Genomic DNA, 20,616 nt, shown 5'->3' with positions numbered 1-20,616 from the left:
GTGCTGGTGGAGGGCTGCTCTTGCCTAGTATTCAGTTTAGCTGATGGGCAGAAGCGGTTCTCCTGACAGACCAGAAGAAAGGGGATTCCAATCCAGTCCTCCAGGGGAGCATAAAACATTCCCTGGCCACTCCAGATCTCACTTTGTTTCAGAAGCTTCTCCTAATCATCTCTCCCGCCCATTTTAATAAAAATTTCAAGTCTTTTTGGTTAACAGGAGAATGTTGAAATGTGGTTAGTCAATAAATAATTTGAGTTATGTTAATTTAGCTCCTTTTTTCAGCTTTGTTGGGAGTGTTTTTGAAGCATGGGGATGTATCCAGGTGGTAGCTATAGGGCCCCATGGGTGTGGGATGCCCTCTCTGGTTGAGCCCCTTTCTGGGATGAGGGTTAGGAAGTTCACATGCATGCCGAGCTCAGGTACTGTTGCACACTCCCTGCTCCTTGGAGGAGAGGCAGGGCCATTCAGTGGTTTGCATCCATATGGGTAGCCCTATACAGTGGTGCCTCGACTTACGAAATTCATCCGTATTGGAACAGTGACCGTAACTCAAAATTTTTGTAAGTTGAAGCACCATTTCCCATAGGAATGCATTGAAAACCGATTAATCCATTCCGGCCGAAGAAAAAAATGCGCCCACCCCCAAAATAAAAAAAATAAAACACTTCAAGTCCCTGGGCCTGCAAAAAACAAAACAAATATAAAAATAAATGTAAATATAACCCCACCAGCCCAATCCCACCCTGCAAAAGCCATGAAAACATTTTTTAAAAAGGAAAAAGCAGCACCTTACCGCCACCGCCGTGATTGCTGCTGCCAGGAGGCCTCCCAGATCTCAACCGCTGCTGCTGGGTCAGGGCTCCAGTTCCCGCTGCGGAGGCTTCCCGGGCTTCCAAAGCACCGGCACCCAGCACGGTGGTCAGGGCGGTGTTGGAAGCCCATGAGGCTGAGCCTCCCTTTTCCTAACCGTTGGGGCAAATAAGCAGCCTCTTCGCCACCAACGGTTTCAATTTCCCACCCTTTCCCCCTGCCTTTTTATTTTTGTAAGTGGAAGCTCCGGCTGCAATTTGAATCAAAATTTTGCGGCCATAGCTTTTCGTAAGTTGAAATTTTCGTAAGTAGGGATGTTCGTAAGTCGAGGCACCACTGTATCTGTCTCCCTGACCTGCATCAAACACCAGGCGGGTGAGGATCCATTTCCTGTGCTAGCATCAGGACCTAGTGACAGTTGTAACCAATTAAGCTGTGGCAAACTTTTTACCAAACAGGTTGTGTGTATGTGTGGTTATTTGGGTTCTGGCCATGGGACTATGATTAGGCTTGCTGACAAAGAGTGTTTATGTTTCACAGAGGTAGCTTATTTCATTTTTGTTTTATTGTTTATTTAAGTACATCTTGTTTGCACTGTTACTGCTTGGAAACTCATGGGGGGTCATGACAATAGCAAGTCAGTCATTGATCATACTGTATTACATACTTTTAAAACACTGCTAAAGTTGCCATAAATTGGAATGACTTGATGGCATATAACAACATTTTTTGTAAGGAATGAAGTGTGGCACTGCTATTCTGTAAAAAAAAAAAAAAAAGTAGGCTGGAATCCTATTGCATAATCTCAGCATCAAATTCCTGCAAGGTAAGTAGGCAGTGTAGACATTTGCTGTTTGTTCTGCATTGTTCAACATGGCACATAACAGAAAATGTGTATGTTAATTTCTTAACTTGTAGCAGTTTACTGCTTGTATTTGCACCCGTTGAGTAAAACTGGTGGGCAAAACTAATAAGATTCTGGTGATTGTATGAGGAAGAATAAGGGCAAATATAAAATATCAGGGCAGGTTAATATATATCGTATTTTTCCCTCCATAAGATGCCCCTGACGATAAGACGCACTAAATTTTTAGAGGATAAAAAGAAATATTTTTTTCTCATATTCTCTGCTCGAGGGCTTTCTTGGCCCTGAACTTCCTGTTCTTTCACTCTCCCAGGGTGGGTTTTCCGGGGTGTTTTGAAACGCTTCTGGTCATGGGGTGGGAAGAGCTTTTCCCTCCTGTGGTTGGATTGATTTTTCCAGGGCGCCTTCGGCTGGTTTAGCATCAGCCCCCAAGATCCCTCTTTTCTCGCAGACACAGGCTGTTTGGCCAGTGAGTCTGCTGATCCACTTCTCCTCGCTCCCTGGGGGGGGGGCTTCTTGAACTCCCAGCAATGGAGAGCAGAGGACTCCCTGGCGTCCACTTTCCTCCGGGCTCTCTTAACGCGGCAGGTTGGCAATTTGGGGGAAAGCTCAGAGGCCCGGCAAACAGCCAGAGCCCAGGGAGCGTGCGAGAGGGGAGAGAAAGGGAGTCACTGTGCACCTTCCTCCCTCAGGTTTCCCAGTTGCTTGAGTTTAGTGGACCCCTAGACGATTCATATTCCATCATGGTTTCCTCCAACTCTGTTGGGGAGCTGTTAGTGAGATACCTATCCTTGGCCATCCCATCCTTCCCAGGGGTGGGGAAAGATGGGATGGCCTGCAGACAGGGATTTTCTCAGTATTGTCTCCTGTCTCACAGTTCCATCTTGGATTATGTTTTCCTTGAGGGGGGAGAAAGGAAGTTACAGTGGTGCCTCGCTTAACGAGTGCCCCGTTTAACGAAAAAATCGCATAGCGATGGCTTTGTTGCCATCGCTTTTGCGATCGCACAACGATCTTGCCTATGGGGAAAAATCGCTTTGCGATTTTTCCCCATAGGCACCATTTTCCCCCAGCTGAGCGGCGGGAGCTTTGAAGCCCCGCTGCTCAGCTGGGGGAAAATGTCGGCAGTGGGCTGCAGCCTCGGAAGGACCCCGAAGCCACCGTCCCCTGCCGACAATTCCCTTCCGAGCTCCGGGAACGACCTGGGTAGGCGGCGCGGAGAGGCTTCAAGCTCCCCGGTCCACCCCCCAGCCTGTTCTCCGATGCCGGTAGCCTCCCCCGCCGCCTACCCAGCCCGTTCTCGGACACCTAGGTGTCCGAGAAAGGGCTGGGTAGGCGGCGCAAGGAGGCTTTAAGCGGCGGGGACAGGCTGGGGGGTGGATCGGGAAGCTTGAAGCCTCCCAGCGCTGCTTACCCAGGTCGTTCCCGGACTTCCAGAAGTCCGGGAACGACCTGGGTAGGCGGCGCGGAGAGGCTTCAAGCTCCCCGATCCACCCCCCAGCCTGTCTCCGCCGCTTAAAGGGTAACCGCAGCGGCTACCCCAGCCATGGCCGGACTCTAGGGAGTCCAGCCATGGCTGAGGTAGCCACCATGGGTCAGATCCAAGCCGCGGGGGGGAGGGAAAAAACCGGATAATCCGTTCCAGTTGGAACGGATTAACCGGTTTTCAATGCATTCCTATGGGAAATGGTGCTTCCCATAACGATGTTTTCACATAACGTTTTTTTTTCTGGAACCAATTAACATCGTTATGCGAGGCACCACTGTACGTAGATAAATCTATATGTTTCTTAATGAGAAAGGTGCAAGTGTAACAATTCTAGAACAGTTCCTGTTCTGTTTTACTACTGGTACATGTGTCCATCTACCTCATGAATAGACTTTTTCAGGAAACTATTTATTCCTCAGCCCATTGTATTGACTCAGCTGTATGTATTTTCTGGCAGTAGCCCTAATTACTAGATGAACTGAATTTTGCCAGCTCTGCTGTATTTATAACTTGGTCAGATTGATTGTATTTTAGATAGTAGTCTGAGAACATGTAAGCTTTCCAAAATACAAATGTAGACTGACCCTGAGCTTCTGTAATACATGCTTGCTCAATTTTATGAGAGTTCAGAATGTGATGCTGGATTTAGAATTCTTGAGCATATATCTACATTTGTTTGAGAAAAAAAGCAAGTTTCAGAGACGCCAAAAGAGATCTTGCATAAGATTCCCAGTTTTGGAGCATGGGTTTCCTGTGACAGGTACTGTAGTTGGACTTTCTACAGTATATGCATAATATAATCAATATGCAAAATAACCATGCCAAATAAGTGAGATTATGCAAATTAAGTACTGTATTTGCATAATTTATCCAAGCAATGGAATCCAGTTTTTCATGCCATGAAATTTGCATTGAGCACAAAATTTTAAACTTCAGATGGCACACAGCTCTGAATTTAATCAGACAATATTGATATAATTATTTTGTTTCAATCTTTGAAAGGGTATGTGTTTGCCATCTTACATAAAGCATTGAAGAATCTTAGGAAGGAAATGTGCAGGAATTGAAAGCTAATCCATGGAAACAATTAAAATATTTCCAAAAGAGGTGTGTGAATGGCTTGAATAAATCTTTGCACTTCAGAAGTCATGATATGTCTGTCATTTACTGTACCAGAGGTTTCCCACAGGTAATTCAAATTCATTCAGTTTGTGGTATTAGTTGTTATATAGCTAGTTAAACTTCTGGCTAGTGCAGAATGTTTAAAGGAGTCAAGGAAATTGTAATTTAGTTAGAAATAACTAATCTGGGGTTCTTTTACAATTGGTTTTATTTAATTTCAGATCAGAATATATTTTCAGAAGGCATATTGCAAATTGGCTAGATGTTTTGGTTTTTTGTGTGCTCAGAAAAGAGCAGCTGTGCCTTTAACCAGTGTATAGATAGTGAGTCACCCCTGCTCTGTTGGTAGATCCCTGGTTTGCCAGCAGTAAAGCTGCTTGAGGGCTATAATAGAACATTCCATTTCCTGTTCCCTTGCTGACACAGAGGAGTGTTCCTACTGGCAGTGATCTAATCATAGTGCAGTAAGAATCATGGCAGTTTGATAAAACATGGTGGAGACAGCGGCTGAAATGGAAGCTTATGTTTTAGAAGACATTCTTGAGGTAGGGTTTGCATTTTTACATATTGCAGAATATGGAACAAGAGCCAGTAAATAAAAAGTCCCTTACAGAGGAAGCTGTGCAGCAAGGCAAGTCACTGAGTCCTTGTTACGTGTGTGATGTGCCAAGATCGACTTGCAGTGCAGCTAGATCAGTCAAGAATTGAATGTTCTTATTCACTGTTTATAAATTGAGGATGTGGTGTACAGAGCACAGGGAGAGAGTGGGGAGAGAGAGGGAAGCCTAGGATTTCTTGTTATTCCTGCCTGCTTGTGACCTTTAGATTAACTCATTAGAAGGTGGGGCTTCACATCAGTAGATAATCATGTTAGATTTTAATTTAGTGTACTAAAACCTGCATGAAACAAACATTAGATTTTATAAATCAGGTTTGAGTTAACACAGTTATTTAATATTAGTTCTGACATAAATTGAAACTAGAAATAGCTTAACAGAAAGTTAATTACAGTGTGAAATACATAACCTCATTTTGTTATTTAGAGATAATGAAAATACAGTATAACAGTCTTATCTTGTAGGTTGTAGCCTTTCAACATATGCACTGTGAATCTCGTGTACATTTGCTGCTTGTACATTGTTGTTACTTTGACAGCTGGATGGTGAGGTCGGGCTACATTTTTAAAAGTGAACATATGCAGACTATTTGAATTCACTGTTAACAATAATGCTGGGTTGGGAGGAAGAGAGGCAGTCAAGGAAGTAAAGGCCTTCTGCGCATTATAAAGTGCTGCGTGATCAATGAATATTTTCTGGAGTCTTGTGTGTGAGAGAGGTAGAATGATTTTGTGTGTGTGTGTGTATGCATGTACGGGTGTTGGGGGAATGACACTGCAGTAGCAGTTTTATTCCTCTGATCTGCAGAATGAAACCTGCTTCTACAATTTGTTTTACTTAAATTCCTGATTTTTATCAGGCTTCCTTTCTTTTACTGGATTGATTAAATAACCCCACTCCCAGTGAAACAATATGAATGACTAGCCCCTTTTAAGATTTCAGATGATACTTCTTAAAAGTTGACTTATGGATGTACCTTTATTAATGAAAATTATAGCAGTACATGCAATAGGATATGAAAATAAGAGTTTTGTTATGAATATTGTTCTGTTAACACTAACTACCCTGTGTTTAATTCTACTTCAAATATATTATCAACACTTTCAAAAACAGTAGTTTATTTTCACACTATGTATAAAATGTAGTTAGGCATGGTAGCCTTTGGGATAGACTGAAACAGACATTTAGCAAAACTGTTTTCTAACTTATAGTGAATTATTATAAATTGCTAAATGTTTAAGTATCAAATATATTGTTGTTGTTGTTTAGTCATTAAGTTGTGTCTGACTCTTTGTGACCCCATGGACCAGATACAAAAAATTGCTTCTTTTTTGTATAATACTGTGTCCTCAGTTGGCCTCATAACTTATTTATTTATTTCTGAAGTTGATATCCCACAATTCATAGCCTATAGGACTTTTGAAGGAGCTAACAGACTTTGGGCCAAATCAGTACAGTAAAGGAACTGTAGAAGAACTACAGTATCAGGCAATAAAATAGCCAGCAGAAATGCATATACAGTAGTAGTCAGATAATCAATGGGGTAGTCTCTGTCTCCCTCCTTGGGGACCTAATTATGCAGGTGCAAAACAAAGTGACTGTGTCAGATGAGTTGTGGAAAAAGCATAGGTGACCAAGCAATTGTAGAAAGAATCTGTATTTGGTAAGTTGTAAAAGGCAGGGTAAAGGAACACTGCAGGAAAGTTGAATGAATTATTTGCGTATCTCGTCACTGAAAAAGATGTAAGCTAAATGCCTATTATTGAACTGACTCTATGGAGAAGAGCTAAATACAGTACCTGAGTCAGATAGAATTGTTGCAGTGTAACTTATGGCCTATTGGCAAATTAAACGTTAATAATCATCAGGTAGAACTCAGAAATTTTAGAAAGAACGCAAATGTAACATCACTGATAGTCTTATAGAGATAATTAACATGTCTGTAAAATCAGTCTCCCTACCAGAAGACTGAAAAATATCCAGTATAATACTGAGAATTTAAAAGAGCACCCAAATTTGAATAGGTCTTCTAGCTTAACATTGTTTCAGAGATGGGGTATTCTGGTAGAAGGCATTGTTGTGAACAGGCTGAGAATTGCTGAACTTAATAGGCATATAGAATTACGTTAAATGAATATTAAAGAAAAAATTGTGAATATTATAATACTGCAAACAGGATAACGAACATGCATTTTAAACATATAACATTAGAAGTAAGGGTTCATTAGCTGTTACATTCCCAGCTAAGCATATGCAGATTTAATTTATGAAAAGAGAGATCCTGCTTCCGTAAACTTTTGGAGTTCTTCAGGAGTACCAGAACAAAGGATGATAACTTTAAATTATACTAGTTTTGAATATTTTGTGATGTTTTGTTTATGAGAGAGATGGGATTTCCATGACTTGTTCAAATTGTAAATTACTGTTCTTTACTCTCTTTGTTGAGGGAAACCATTTTTGGCAGAGCAATGAAATCTGAGGAAGATAGGGTGGAAATCTCCACTTGGACAGGCATATGGTTCCAAGACTGCAATTTGTCCACCCCTGCAGTAGATTATATACTTGGACATCTGAGAAACAAGTGACAAAGTCTGTCACAGGTATACCAAGAAGTCATGGGACAAAATAATCTTTTGAATTAAACTGTTTAAATAACAAAAAATGGAGACTGGGGTACAGACATTTCTGATAATAGAGGAAATTAACTTTTCCCAAATATCTGCATGGTAAATGATCTATGTTACACCAAATTATGTGGGTTGTTGAAAAGCTGTGTGTAGAACTCTAGCAATATGTATGTGAACTACATGAATGGGCAACAAAGTGATCCATTCCCTAATACTGTACTACTGTTGAGTGAGGATTCTCATTGATACCAGCTTATCCTGTGTGGCTCAGGATTTCATGGCTGTCATGTCAACCATTGGGCTGTTTTATATTTTTTACATTTCATGTTGCCCAACATATGTGGCAGTGGTCTTATTTTAGGGTCTAATTTTCATTTCTCATCTGGAGAAAATGATCTGTAGGTGGTGGAGGTGTGGATATGCCTCATCTAGTTGAGGAACTTTTTGCTGTTCACAGGTTAGAGGAACAAGGTTTATAACCCACTCTTATAGGCTGATTAATTCAGATGGTTTCTGAGGTCTTGTAGAGATTTTCCTGCAGATCAACTTGGGGGTCAGGTCCAGCAAGGTTATTATTCTCTGGATGGAGGAATTATTTTGGTTATCTACATGACCATGTTCAAGTATCTTCAGCACGTTTGTACAGCTTTGTCAACTCTTTGATATTCTGAGGATCTGCGAATGACAAAATGACAGGGTTGGCTTGTTAGAATATAAATGGCAGAAGATGTTCAGCAAATATTTATACCCTGCTTTTCCCACCACCCAATAAAGAAGTAAACTTATAAAATATATTTGATTTTACTGTTATCATGGTGGTTGTGGTGGTGCTAAAGAAACCTTAACATCTCTGCAAGGATTGTTCTCACTTACCACCATACAGTGAAGCACTTCCAGGTGGCAAAAGTTCTGCTTGGTATAGGCATCGATATGGAAGAGTTGGAACACTTGAAGGCCTAGTATGTCCAAACTGCTGCACATTCTGTGGAAAGTGTTGATGTATATTTAAACATGTATGACTAGTTCTAATAGGATGTACTAGTTTTAATGGGTGACGATGCATACTGGAGGTTGAGCACAGTCTAGTTATTGTATTTTTTCCATGTATAAGACACCACTTTTTCCTAAAATCATTACACACAAAAATTGAGGGCCTCTTTTATATGGAAGTAAGCTGAGATAGTTGAGGAGAGAACAAAATGTCCTGTACCTTGCCTCTGTAAACAGGGTTCCTTTAGTCACGAGACTTAGCTTCCTATAGTCAGGAGACTTAGCTTCCTCCAATCATGAGCCTTATCAAACTGATGTCAGCTGATCCTGAACAAACCAGTTGGAACACACCTTGTTCGAGGTGGAGTCTGTAGGTTCAGATTCAACAGAGACTTAAAATGTCCGACGTTCTGAGTCCAGAGGCTGAATCCTCAAAGCTAAGTTTTCTTAATTTATGCATTAGAAATGTGGGGGGTCTTATAAACGGGGGCATGTTATAAATGGAAAAATACGGTACATTTCTGTGGATACTTTTCAGCTTGTACAGCCTGAAGGTATAGTCTGAATATGTGAGGTCTACTGCCTGCTCTCTTAAACTGCATCTGTCCTGTCTGCTAGAGTTTGTCAAGGCTGGATTGGAGATATGAACCTTGGTAGTGGTTAATGCTTCTTTTATATGTGTCATAGTCTTTGCTGCTTCAGTAGAGGTAGTGATGAAGGCTTTATTAAATAAAATTATTCATTAAATAACTAAAAACTGAAGGATTGGAACCAACATATAATATGCCAGAAATTGGAAGATGATGTAGTATGGATGTTGGAGTATATAATGCTTTCTCAAGAATATGATGTGTTGGGTGATGCTGATTATTTAAATCCCTTTAGTCTGGTTTCAGAGCTGGCTTTGGGTGTTTATGAGGGATGACTTACACAAGGGAATGGATTAGTGCAACAGCTCCTCTCTTCATTATCATGGATGTTTTGGTAGCTTTCAATACCATGCACTATCTGTTCGAGGTGGGCTTGGTATGCAAATTATGCTGAGTACTACTCCTTACTTCCACTCAACTTAGGGAAGATGTGGAACTATTGCAGTGATGTCTAGAGGACAGTGTTGTAAAGGATGAGAGCAAATGTAATCAAGACAAGGCAGAGATATGGAAGAGTAGGAAAGCAGATTATTTCACATGAAGATTTCTGGTTGGTCCTTGACGGGTATTGGTCCTCATCGCATGAAGAGTCAAGTATATTTTCCAGGTTCTCCTGTGCCCAGCAATAATTGGGGAGACTTGAGTAGTGCAGGTGGCTGAGATTGTTACTTACTAATATAGACTGGCATGCCTACATGGCTTGGGTCCAAGCTATCTCAAAGATCATGTCTCACATTATGAGTTTCTCAGGTGTTAACTCAGCGTTCCATGTCTAGTCGCGCTGGCCACATGACCACAGAAACTGTCTTCGGACAAACTCTGGCTCTACGGCTTGGAAACGGGGATGAGCACCACACCCTAGAATCGGACATGACTGGACTAAATGTCAAAGGGAACCTTTACCTTACGGGTGTTAAGATCATCAGGAGAGGCCTTTCTTTCATAAATAAATAAGAACATCTGATTTTCAGAGGGTAGACCTTGTTTGAGTTGTCTCAGTTCTAGTGTCATCTAAACCTCAATACTTTTAATGCAGTGTATGTAGTGCTGCCTTTAAAAATGTTTTGGAATCTCCAGGTGGTGTGGATGCACCTGCTCAAGTACTGGTAGGTGCTTGATAGTCAAATCATGTGACACTATATTGTACTAGCTGCACTGGTTGTAAATGATTTCCAGGATGAATTTAGAGTGCTTGTGTTGGGCTTTGAATCCATAACATTTTGACTGCAGGTTATTGAAGGACACCTTCACCCTACTTGTTTGTCTGTACCCTGAGATCATCAGAAGCCCTGATTTTTTGTTCTCTGTGAAAGCAATAAGATTGGTGAGCACAAGGGATAAGGACCTCTTCATATTTAATTTTAATTTACAGTGGTGCCTCGCATAGCGAGGTTAATCCGTTCCGGATTAACCTTCGCTATGCTGAAGCATCGTTGAACGGGGCAGGGAATTCCATTGTTCCAAATGGGCCAAATACTCACCGTTCAGCGATGCTTCTTAATGGCCGGCAGCCATTTTTGCGCCCTCCCCTCGCTTAACGAGGGCGCGAAAATGCTGCGCGTGGTCATTTTGGGCCATTTCTGGGCTTCCGGCGGCCATTTTGGCCGCTGAACAGCTGATCGTCAGGCTTCATTTTGCGAAGATTGGTAAGCGAAAGGCTTACCGATCTTCGCAAAGCGAATTTTGGTAAGCGAAACGCTTACCGATCTTCGCAAAGCAAATTTTGCCCTATCTAAAAAACGTTGAGCAATTGCATTAGCGATCCCAAAAAAGGATCGCTATGCGATTTCGTCGTTGTACGGTGCGCTCGTTAAGCGAGGCACCACTGTATTTAAAATATTTTACTGCACCTTTCTCCTTTAAAGGGATCCAAGGTGGCCTACAAATACCATTAAAAGATGGTATTTAAAGTTATCAACGGTAAGTGTACAAATACTAAAAAAGATCAAGTACCCCCCCACACACACACGGTAAACAAAAACAACAGCAAAACACATTCAAAGAGTCTAGGTACAACAATTCATTTTAAAACCCCACTCAAAAGCTTGCCTGAAAAGAAAGATCTACTTGATGTCCATTAGGTTTTTAAGTAAATGGGTGGTTCCCATCCTTGGGTAACCTGAGTCTTCTTGGACTGCAACACCCAGTATCATTCACCACCAGCTGTGTTGGCCAAGATTTCTGGGAGTTGCAGTCCCAGAACACCTGGGAAGCACCGAAGTAAACTGTAAAAACTTGGGCCATACTTCAGATGAAACTTTACGGTGTGTATGGTACTATTTTGTTTTCATTGTTAGTTTTAATCATTTAATTTTTATTTCTGTCCTTGTTTTCTTGTACATGGTCTTGAACTTTGTTCCGCTTCACTTTGTAAGAGCTATCTTTAAAAGGTGGCTTATAAACCTTTTAAAAATGAATAAATAAGCATGCTGTGTGTTAATTAGCACTGAATACAGTGGTGCCTCACTTGACGATATTAATCCATTCCAGCGAAATCGCTGTAGAGAGAAATCGTCGTCAAGCGGGGGAAAAACCCATTGCAACACATTGAAAACCGCTCAGTGCATTCCAATGGGCTAAATACCTAATCGTCCAGTGAATATCCCCCATAGGGCGGCTGTTTTCCAGTGCCTGTCTTGCGAGAAATCTGTCCTAAAAACAGCGGGGAGCCATTTTACACAGCGGGTGGCCATTTTGAGAGCCGCCGATCAGCTGTTTCAAAACCATCGTTAAGCGAAAAATCGGTTCCTGAAGCAGGGAACCGATCATCGTAAAGTGATTTTCTCCCATTAAAACATTATTTTGCGATCGCTATAGCAATCACAGAAACCTCATAGTCAAGCGGATTCGTCGTTTTACCAGGTAATTGTTAAGTGTAGAACATTTTAGGGCAAACAAAATATAGGCACTTGGAAAAAAATGTGATAAGAGTTTTAAAAGCTTAGAATAATATATGAAAAGGGGTTTTCTTTGTCTCTCTGATAAAAGACATGACAATTTTGTGAAACTAATTGAAAATAAAGAAAAAAACCCCATTTGGTCCTTGTACACAATTCAAATGTGGGGTAGGGTGTTATAGATGTATCCCACTCCCCTTACCACTTGCCTTTTGATTGGCAATAGATTCTTTTGTCGTTGTTAAAAAAAATTCTCACGGTGGATAATTAGTTCTTGAAATTCCCGGCAACAGGGATATGATGGTCACTAGTATAGAAGAGGAATTGATAATTCAAGGAGATTATCAATGGCTATTTGTCATAATAATTGCAGTTGAATTTTTAAGTTCATAGATTGTGTGCTACTGAGTACCAGATGCTAGAAAGCAGCAGTGGAGCAAGACTTGTCCTCATGTACCACTTTTTGGTTTCCTGGCAGCATTGGTTAGGTCACTGTGGATCTGATTTAGCAAGGCTGCTCTTTACATTGCCATTATACTCTTTGAAATGCTTGTGTGCATTGTTCCTATAGCTGCATTTCCTCATGTTGCAGTGGAAATTGATCCCAAAGAATCTGTTCTTCTTTGTGGTCTCTGTGAATCCACACAATTGGGTTGTTCTGCGCCTGCGCAGGGCCTCTTGGAGGTTTCTAGAGCTTAAAGATAATTGATTAGTGGGACGTTCCCCAGTAGAGCGCATGTTCTGCCTGCCCAAAGTCCCCTCAGTTCCTTTTAGCCGCCACTTCGGTTGGACCTCTTTTGGAACGTTAGAGCGATTGAGTGATTGTATTTTGTGAGATCATTCCTTTATTGTTCTTCTTCAACCATCTCTTTTGTTGGACATTTCCCCTCTTTATTCTATGTTCTCCCCTTTAGATTATCCAAATCTATTTTTTCTTCTTCCCACAGTTTTTCTTTCCCCGCTGCCCACCCAACTTCCTCTCCCTTCCCCCTTTTTCCTACATTTTATGGCCCCTCCAGGGCCTTTCAAGCAGTACGTGCTCTGCACGAATAAAATCCTGCTCACTGATGGTCACAACTTTTGCCTCGGAGAGCAACATCAAACACACTCCTGCCCCCGAGTGTAAAAAACTCACTAAACCCGCTCTTAAACTGCGACTACAAAGACTTCGTTCGTACCTCTGGGAAAAATCTCTTAATCTGACTCCCATGGATCCAGTGATGTCTCCATGTCCAGAACATCGAGAAACCCCTTGGCTGGTTTCAAGCCCTATGACTCCTTCCCCTCGTCAGAAGGACCATTCGAAATTGGCTTTGGAATCGAGCTCGATGTCCACATTGAAAACTCCTATCTGTCTTGATGACTCTTCTAAGAAAAAGAAAGATAAGGCTAAACAAAAAAGACCAAGAAGCCTTCAAAATGAACTCATATAGACCTGCCCCAATTGGTACTCCCATCACTGATCCTTGAAGAGTCATATAGAGATAGAGATGACCCTACTTTGACACCACCTCAGGCTGCAGCCTCAGTTGCTTGCCTCTTGCCGAGCACTGGCCTATCTCCGGCTGATGTTCATTCAAGCCTGGCCTCAGCCCATTCAAGCCCCAGATCACCAGGTCATGCAGTGCCTGTTCAGGTTTCTGGCTCGGAATTGTCTCATCACTCTCCCTGCAAACACCGGCAAAAGAGACAACATCTCTTGTCCATGCACCATGATCTCCCGCATAGGGAATTCTACTACTGTCCTGAGCCAGTTTGCTATTCAGCCAGAGATGATTATGGGGATCCGTACCGTCATTATGACCCCTACTAGCATGAGGATCCAACTGAACACGTCTATTACGATGAGCCCAAGAGAGTGAGATGTTTGTCTACTACCTTGATGTTCACCCTCCGTATCACCCTCACCAGATCGACATTGTTCTCCTTCTACATATCCTACATCAACCCACCATATGTTGATCCTTACTAAATCAGCTCTCAAATGAACTCTTCCTCCTCCGCTTTCTCCAACTCAATCTAAACGGGCCAAACACTCTTCCAGACCATCCCATACGTCTCTCCATGTCACTGCTACTTACAAAAGACCTCCCCTTCCTCCTCCTGACATCGAACAGTCTCCTGTACTACACCGGCCTCCAACTGAACACCCACCACCGCCATTACGAACTTCGACATCGGCAGTCAGACCTACACACCAATCACCATCTTCTGAATCCTCTCCTTATATTCAAGATTCCTCTTCTGACGCTTCTTAAGAATCACCCTTGAATTTGCCTACCCCCTCTTCTGACGTGCCTGAAACCCACCCACCTTCTCCATCAGAAGATTTCACGTCCTACTCCCTGAAAAAATCCCTGAAACTAGATGTTGTAGAACCATCACCTCAGAAAAAGGACTTGGTCTTTGATGATCTAAATCAAGACAAGACACCCACTCTTAGCCTTTCATCCTGCAAAGCTCAAGTTGGTTAAAGAATCATGGGATAAGCCCCCTTCATCATTGCAAATTTCGAGACGCATCGAGAATCATTATAAGACCCATGGTCCTGGCACAGCTTTTCTCTCTAAACATCCCACACTGAATTCAATCATAGTAGAGTCTAGTCAATCAAGAGCACAGAACAAAACATTGGTAGCCCCTACAAACCGAGAAGGGCGAAAACTTGACATCATAGGGAGGCCCCTGTATTCTCTTGCAACCTTTTTTATGAGGGTCGCCAATTACCAGGCCACAATAGGTGCATACCACAGACAGTTGTGGAATAATATTCTACCCAATCTCCAAGCTGCGCCTGATGTTTCCAAAAACCAAACACCAAGTGTCACTGATATTGCACGAACTCACTCAGAGATGCCTTTATGATAGATTGGAATGACAAATTCCTCTATGTCTTCCCTCCGATACTACAGTCAACCCTCGATTTACGAACTTAATCCGTTCCGGAAGTCAGTTTGTAAATCAGAAAGTTCATAAATCGAGCCAGCATTTCCCGTAGGAATGCATTGAAAAGCAATTAATCTGTTCCGGCGGAAGTCCTTCCATGGTGCTGGGGAAGCAAGGCTTTTCCTCCAATGTTGCCGTGGCTGCTGAATCCCCTTTGCGCCGGGCCAGGGACTGAGTTTAGCCTGGCGCAAAAGGGACTCAGCATCAGGTGAAAGGAGGGAACCGATTTCTCCCTGGCCGCCCGGCTTGCTTCTCGTTTGGAAAAGCAAGCCGGGCAGCAGGGGAGAAATCGGCTCCTTTCTTTCACCCAATACTGATGGGGCTGCCTCCTTTTTGGCTTCAGAGGTTTCAAAGGGCTTCCTCCAATGTCAGAGGAAGCCTTTTGAAAGCTCCAAAGGCAGGGAGGAAGGGCAGGAAATTCGAACTTCCCACCCTTTCTCCCTGCCTTTTTGGCTTCGGAGGTTTCAAAGGGCTTCCTCCGATGTCGGAGGAAGCCTTTTGAAAGCTCCAAAGGCAGGGAGGATGGGCAGGAAATTCAAATTTTTTCTCCCTGCCTTTTGGGTTCGTAACTCGATCTGCGTTCGCAAGTAGGGTCTGCTACTTGCAATGAGATCGGGTTCGTAACCCGAAACGTTCGCAATTAGGGCCATTCATAAGTTGAGGGCCCGCTGTATTCATACAACACACCATCCTTCAGTTTCGTCAATTTCGCTCGAATGTCAGACTTCTTGCCCGTGGTGGCCATGGCAACCATGGTTCACCCACCTCAGGTTGATGTCTACAGATGTCTTCTGTCTCCCCTCGATATCCAGTTTTCTCACCCAGGACGATGGGAAAGTTTACCATCCAGACATAGACTCTCTGAACCTGACAGTGTCGAGAATACTCCCGCCATAAGAGACATAACTGATTGAGCTTGAAAACCTTCGACCCAAGTTCTATATCAGAATAAATGGAAGGCTTCCCTATCCCTTCCACAACTTACCTGTGATCCCTGTTTCTCCGAGGTCTGTAGATACCTTTGTCCTTCATCTCTTTCATCTCAGACTGTCTCATTCTACCCTGAAGGTTTATATCTCTGGTATTGTGGTGCACCAGCCGCTTCATTATGATTCCGCTAAGCTTTTTTCCCACCCAACTTTGAAAAAAATTCCTCAAGGGACTCCACAATATTCACCCACCACGTCAACATCCTCTTCCACAGTGGTCTTTGCAACCTGTCCTCAATGCACTTACTCAACCGCCCTTTGAACCAATGGCTACTGACAGTTTTAAATTACTTTCTCTGAAGACATCATTCCTTGTAGCAATAACATCTGCTTAAACATGCTAGCAAACTTGCTGCCCTCAGATCTGACCCACCTTTCCTCCAGTTTCACCCAGATGAAGTAACCCTCTATCTTGATGTATTGTTTTTACCTAAAGTTGTCTCTGAATTTCATCTTAATCAACCGTTGATATTAGCTACTCTATTCCCTTTTCCTTCTACAGCACTCGAGCGCATGCTCCATATGCTTGACGTAAGACTCTCTTTGGCCTTCTACATTGATAGGACTAAATCATTTAGAAAATCACCATGACTTTTTCTGTGTTTCCATGACCCTCATAAAGGTGCTGCAGCTTCACTTCAAACTATCTCTTCATGGATTATTCAGACTATCTCACTGGTACTGTAGTTTCTATGGACGGAAAAGAGCAGATACAGATTAAATGGTTTTCAATGCATTCCTATGGGAAATGCAGATTCAACATAAGAACATTTCAACTTGAGAACCACCTTCCAATACGGATTAAGTTCTTAAGTAGAGACCCCACTGTATATAAATTGACAGGCAAAACACTGCCTGAACATTTGAAGGCCCATTCTACTAGAGCACTATCCACCTCTACTGCACTTTATCATGGAGTTGAGCTTCCTCACATCTGCCATGCAGCTACATGGTCTACTCCATCTACCTTTGTGAAACATTACCATCTTGATGTCTGGGCGAAAAATGATGCTGCTTTTGGCAGAACTGTTTTGATTTCTCTTCTACCATGATGTTCCACCATCCGGTAAGTGAGCTTGCCAGTCATCTAATTGTGTGCATTCACAGAGACCACGAAGGAGAAAGAGAGGTTACCTACTTGTAACCATGGTTCTTCTAGTGGTCCTCTGTGAATCCACCCAATTTCGCCCATCCTCCCCTCTGTCCGTCACATTGTCTTTTTTAAATAGTTCTTTGACAGTGGCGGACTCTTTCAGGAACTGAAGGGACTTTGGGCAAGCGGAGCATGCGCTCCGTGGGGGAACATCCCACTAATCAATTATCTTTAAGCTCTAGAAACTTCTGAGACGTCCTGTGCAGGTGCAGAACAACCCAATTGTGTGGATTCACAGAGGACCGCTAGAAGAACCATGGTTACAGGTAGGTAACCTCACTTTCTAACTGAGGATAGAAATCTTTTTTAAAAATTATTATTATCACTTTGGTGTCATGCAGTGTGACAGTTCTGTGTAAAGGAAGCATACAGCTAAAAACTGTAGTCAAAACAAAGCATTCTGCCTGAGCATTGCAAATGCAGGGAATACAATATTTAACTGTTACCTATTTCAAGCAGGGAAAAGAAGGATATATACCTACTAGATTATGAAAGAAAGGCTTCATCAATTTTTGGGATATGGATTTTTACAGTGAAGCATGTAACTATATATTTTCCCTTATACATATAGATGGATTTTGAAGGTGGTGTATAATAAACTGTCCCCCACACAAATAAAATATATGGGGGAAGAGTTTTTGTAAAGTCTTTATACGAGTAAGCCAGATGTGATATCTGGTGTGATGTAGTGCAATGGTTCTTAACCTTTGTTACTCAGATGTTTTTGAACTGCAACTCCCAGAAACCCCAGCCAGCACAGTTAGTGGTGAAGGCTTCTGGGAGTTGCAGTCCAAAACTCCTGAGTAACCCAAGGTTAAGAACCAGTGATTAGTGGATAGAGTGGCAAGCCTAGGGTTCAGGGTGTTGCCTGGCCTTCAAAACTTACTGGGATGTAGAGTTGGTAAATGGGAAAGCATGAAAACCAAAGTATCCTTTAAATCGGTGGTCCCCAACCTTGGGCCTCCAGATGTTCTTGCACTACAACTCCCAGAAGCCTTCACCACCACCTCTGCTGGCCAGGATTTCTGGGAGTTGAAGTCCAAGAACATCTGGAGGCCCAAGGTTGGGGACCACTGCTTTAAATGTCCCAGAGTGGATAAAATAGATGATTTTAAAAAATCAAATTGATTTAAATATCATGATTTAAATCGCACTTTAAATAAAAAAAACTATTTTTTATTTAGATCATCAAAAAAACTTATTTTTAAAATTTAAACTGTGATTCACTCTGAAATGTCTGCAACATTTAAATATGTCTCATAGCATTTTTAATCATCTCAGTTGCCCTATTGTTTTTAATTACTTGTGCTTCACTGATGGTGTGCACCAAGGACTGAATTTTTTGTGTTTACATAAACAAACTGTTTGATCATATGGAGCAAATTCTGACTCTGTTGACTAGCTATTATAAGCCTATTCTCCTCCAGTGATAGATGGACTATTGGTGTAAGAATACAATGCATTAAAATTATGTTTGTTATTTATATAGTTTAGTTATTTATATAGACAATTTTGCCCCACTCGTCTAGTGCGTTTGGCATGTGTTTTTTTAGGTGGCTTGAATGGGGCAATTAATGAGGCTGAAATATTAACTATACAATTTTTAAGAGACAAAGGTGTATAAGTGGGGAGAGGAGAAGGGGAACATGATATTTCCATATTATGTCTTGGAAATTTCTTCCTTCAGGTGCATGTATTGAAATACATGTTTTGACAGTTGAAATAGTTGGAGAAGCAGGATTCATTCTTTATATTGTTCACCATTTCAGATCAAACTGTGTTATATCATGAAATCTTGTTTCCATTCTTGAAACATGGTTGAGAATTGACTCTGCCTGAAATTAACCCAGCATATTAATCTAATATGCAATATATTTGAATACAGCTGATGTTCATTAATAAATTATCCAAGATCTCAGTAAAGTAAGTCTGGATGAAATTCAAACAAATATTTGTTCTGTAGGTACAGTGTTGCATATTCAGCTTGTAGAACAGCTGTACAAATCTTTTTTGGAGATACTACCGCAATGCTGGCAAGCATAATCTAATATTGGGCTGTTGAAAAATTACTTAAAAAACAACAAGTAATGCAGGGTAGGCTGGGCTGTTAGTGGAATTTGTGCCTGGATATAGTTTTAAACTCTATGTAATGAATTCACTTTATGTGGATAATTGTTAATATGCTGGGGGAGCTCATGGTTCAGTCAGTGGGGATTTCTCATGTGCATTAAATGGATATGTTGAATAAGATAACACAACAATTTTGTATCTATTTATTGGTATGCATATTTACAGTATTTGAAAGCAAGTTGCACTGTGTTCCATAATACACTACATTCCTGGTAGGTTTGCTGACAACATGTAACACATTTCAATGTAGTTACATAAACTCAAGCTTTCTGTGATATCCTGTACACATCAAGTTATTTAGGACCTCTCCTGACTGACTGTTTTGAGTGTGGGGTGGAATGGGCTGCAAAGGGTCCGTTGAGGGTGCGGGGTAGGAAAGATGTACCCTTTAGTGCACTACTTCGGTCCCCACAGCAAGCGACCCCTTGTAGCTATATCAGCCATAAGTTAAACTCTTCTCCCATACTCAGATCCATTCAAAACAAAGTTTACCCAGTTTACTTGTTAGTAAGTTTATCCAGTTACTCACAAGTAAGGAAAAATCAGCTGAGGACAGCTGAATAGTTGAGGCAGGAAGCCAATTTGGCACCAGAGTTGGAGGGACTCAAAGGCTCACAGCAGCCTGGCAGCAGCTGCTGCCATTGCCGCCTCTGTCACCACTAAGGTGATCTCTGGAGCTGCGAGTGATGGAGATGGTACTAGCCTTCAGGGCACTGTGCAATTACCATGCTGTAGGGAGCCCAGTCTTTGCCTCCTGGGCTACTCTTCCCCACCTTCAGGGCTCCAGATTGTGCTAAATAGAACGTGTGCCCTAGGCAAGGATCAGAAATGTATAGGATAACTTTTAAAGGAGATGGATTTTTATAAGTACAAACAAAAGCAAACAATGTCTTTTTTTCAATTTTAAACAGCGCCATCATCAGGACTTGAAAAATTTTAGAATGTCTCACCAGTCAGTCAGAAATTTCACCAGTTAGCATGACTGGACTGTAGCCTTGCAATTTATTGGGATTGGGAATCACTGATTGATACCCTCAGACTTGGGCTGCTTTATTGCTTGCCTGTGGGGTCATGAAGCTTATATTTTGAATGCCTTTCTTTTGAATGTCCCCAGCAAAAATAAAACTGAAAGCAAAAGCACCCGGCCTCTTAAGGAGCCACGGTTCCCTCCCGCCCCAGGATATGTCCTCTTTAAATTGAAATTGGGAGCAGGGAACCTCCATATTCTCCAGCATGTGACTACTCTGCATTTTCCTGCAGAGCTATGTACTGCTCGAACTCTCTTGTGAGAAGAGGGCAGTTTTCCTTTCGCAATGGGAGGGCAGAGGGAA

General features: G+C 42.0%; 1 protein-coding gene across 8 annotated transcripts in view; it reads left to right on the top strand.

Moving 5' to 3' along the window:
* The window catches only part of ANKRD17 (ankyrin repeat domain 17), a 142,176-nt gene that overhangs the window by 30,130 nt on the left and 91,430 nt on the right, over positions 1-20,616 (top strand). For 3 of the 8 annotated variants that reach the window (XM_078377711.1, XM_078377709.1, XM_020814087.3), the window contains exon 1: positions 4,564-4,831. The exons of the other annotated variants lie outside the window; for them this stretch is intronic. In XM_078377711.1, the coding sequence (XP_078233837.1) occupies positions 4,778-4,831 (54 nt within the window). In that variant the 5' untranslated portion in view covers positions 4,564-4,777. Of the gene's footprint in view, positions 1-4,563; positions 4,832-20,616 lie in introns of those variants that run through there. 8 annotated transcript variants of the gene reach the window in all.

This window comes from Pogona vitticeps, chromosome 6, assembly GCF_051106095.1.
Source record: "Pogona vitticeps strain Pit_001003342236 chromosome 6, PviZW2.1, whole genome shotgun sequence".
NCBI classification, from domain to species: Eukaryota; Metazoa; Chordata; class Lepidosauria; order Squamata; family Agamidae; genus Pogona; species Pogona vitticeps.
Note: the sequence above shows the minus strand (reverse complement) of the source record. Positions and strands in the feature narration are given on the sequence as shown.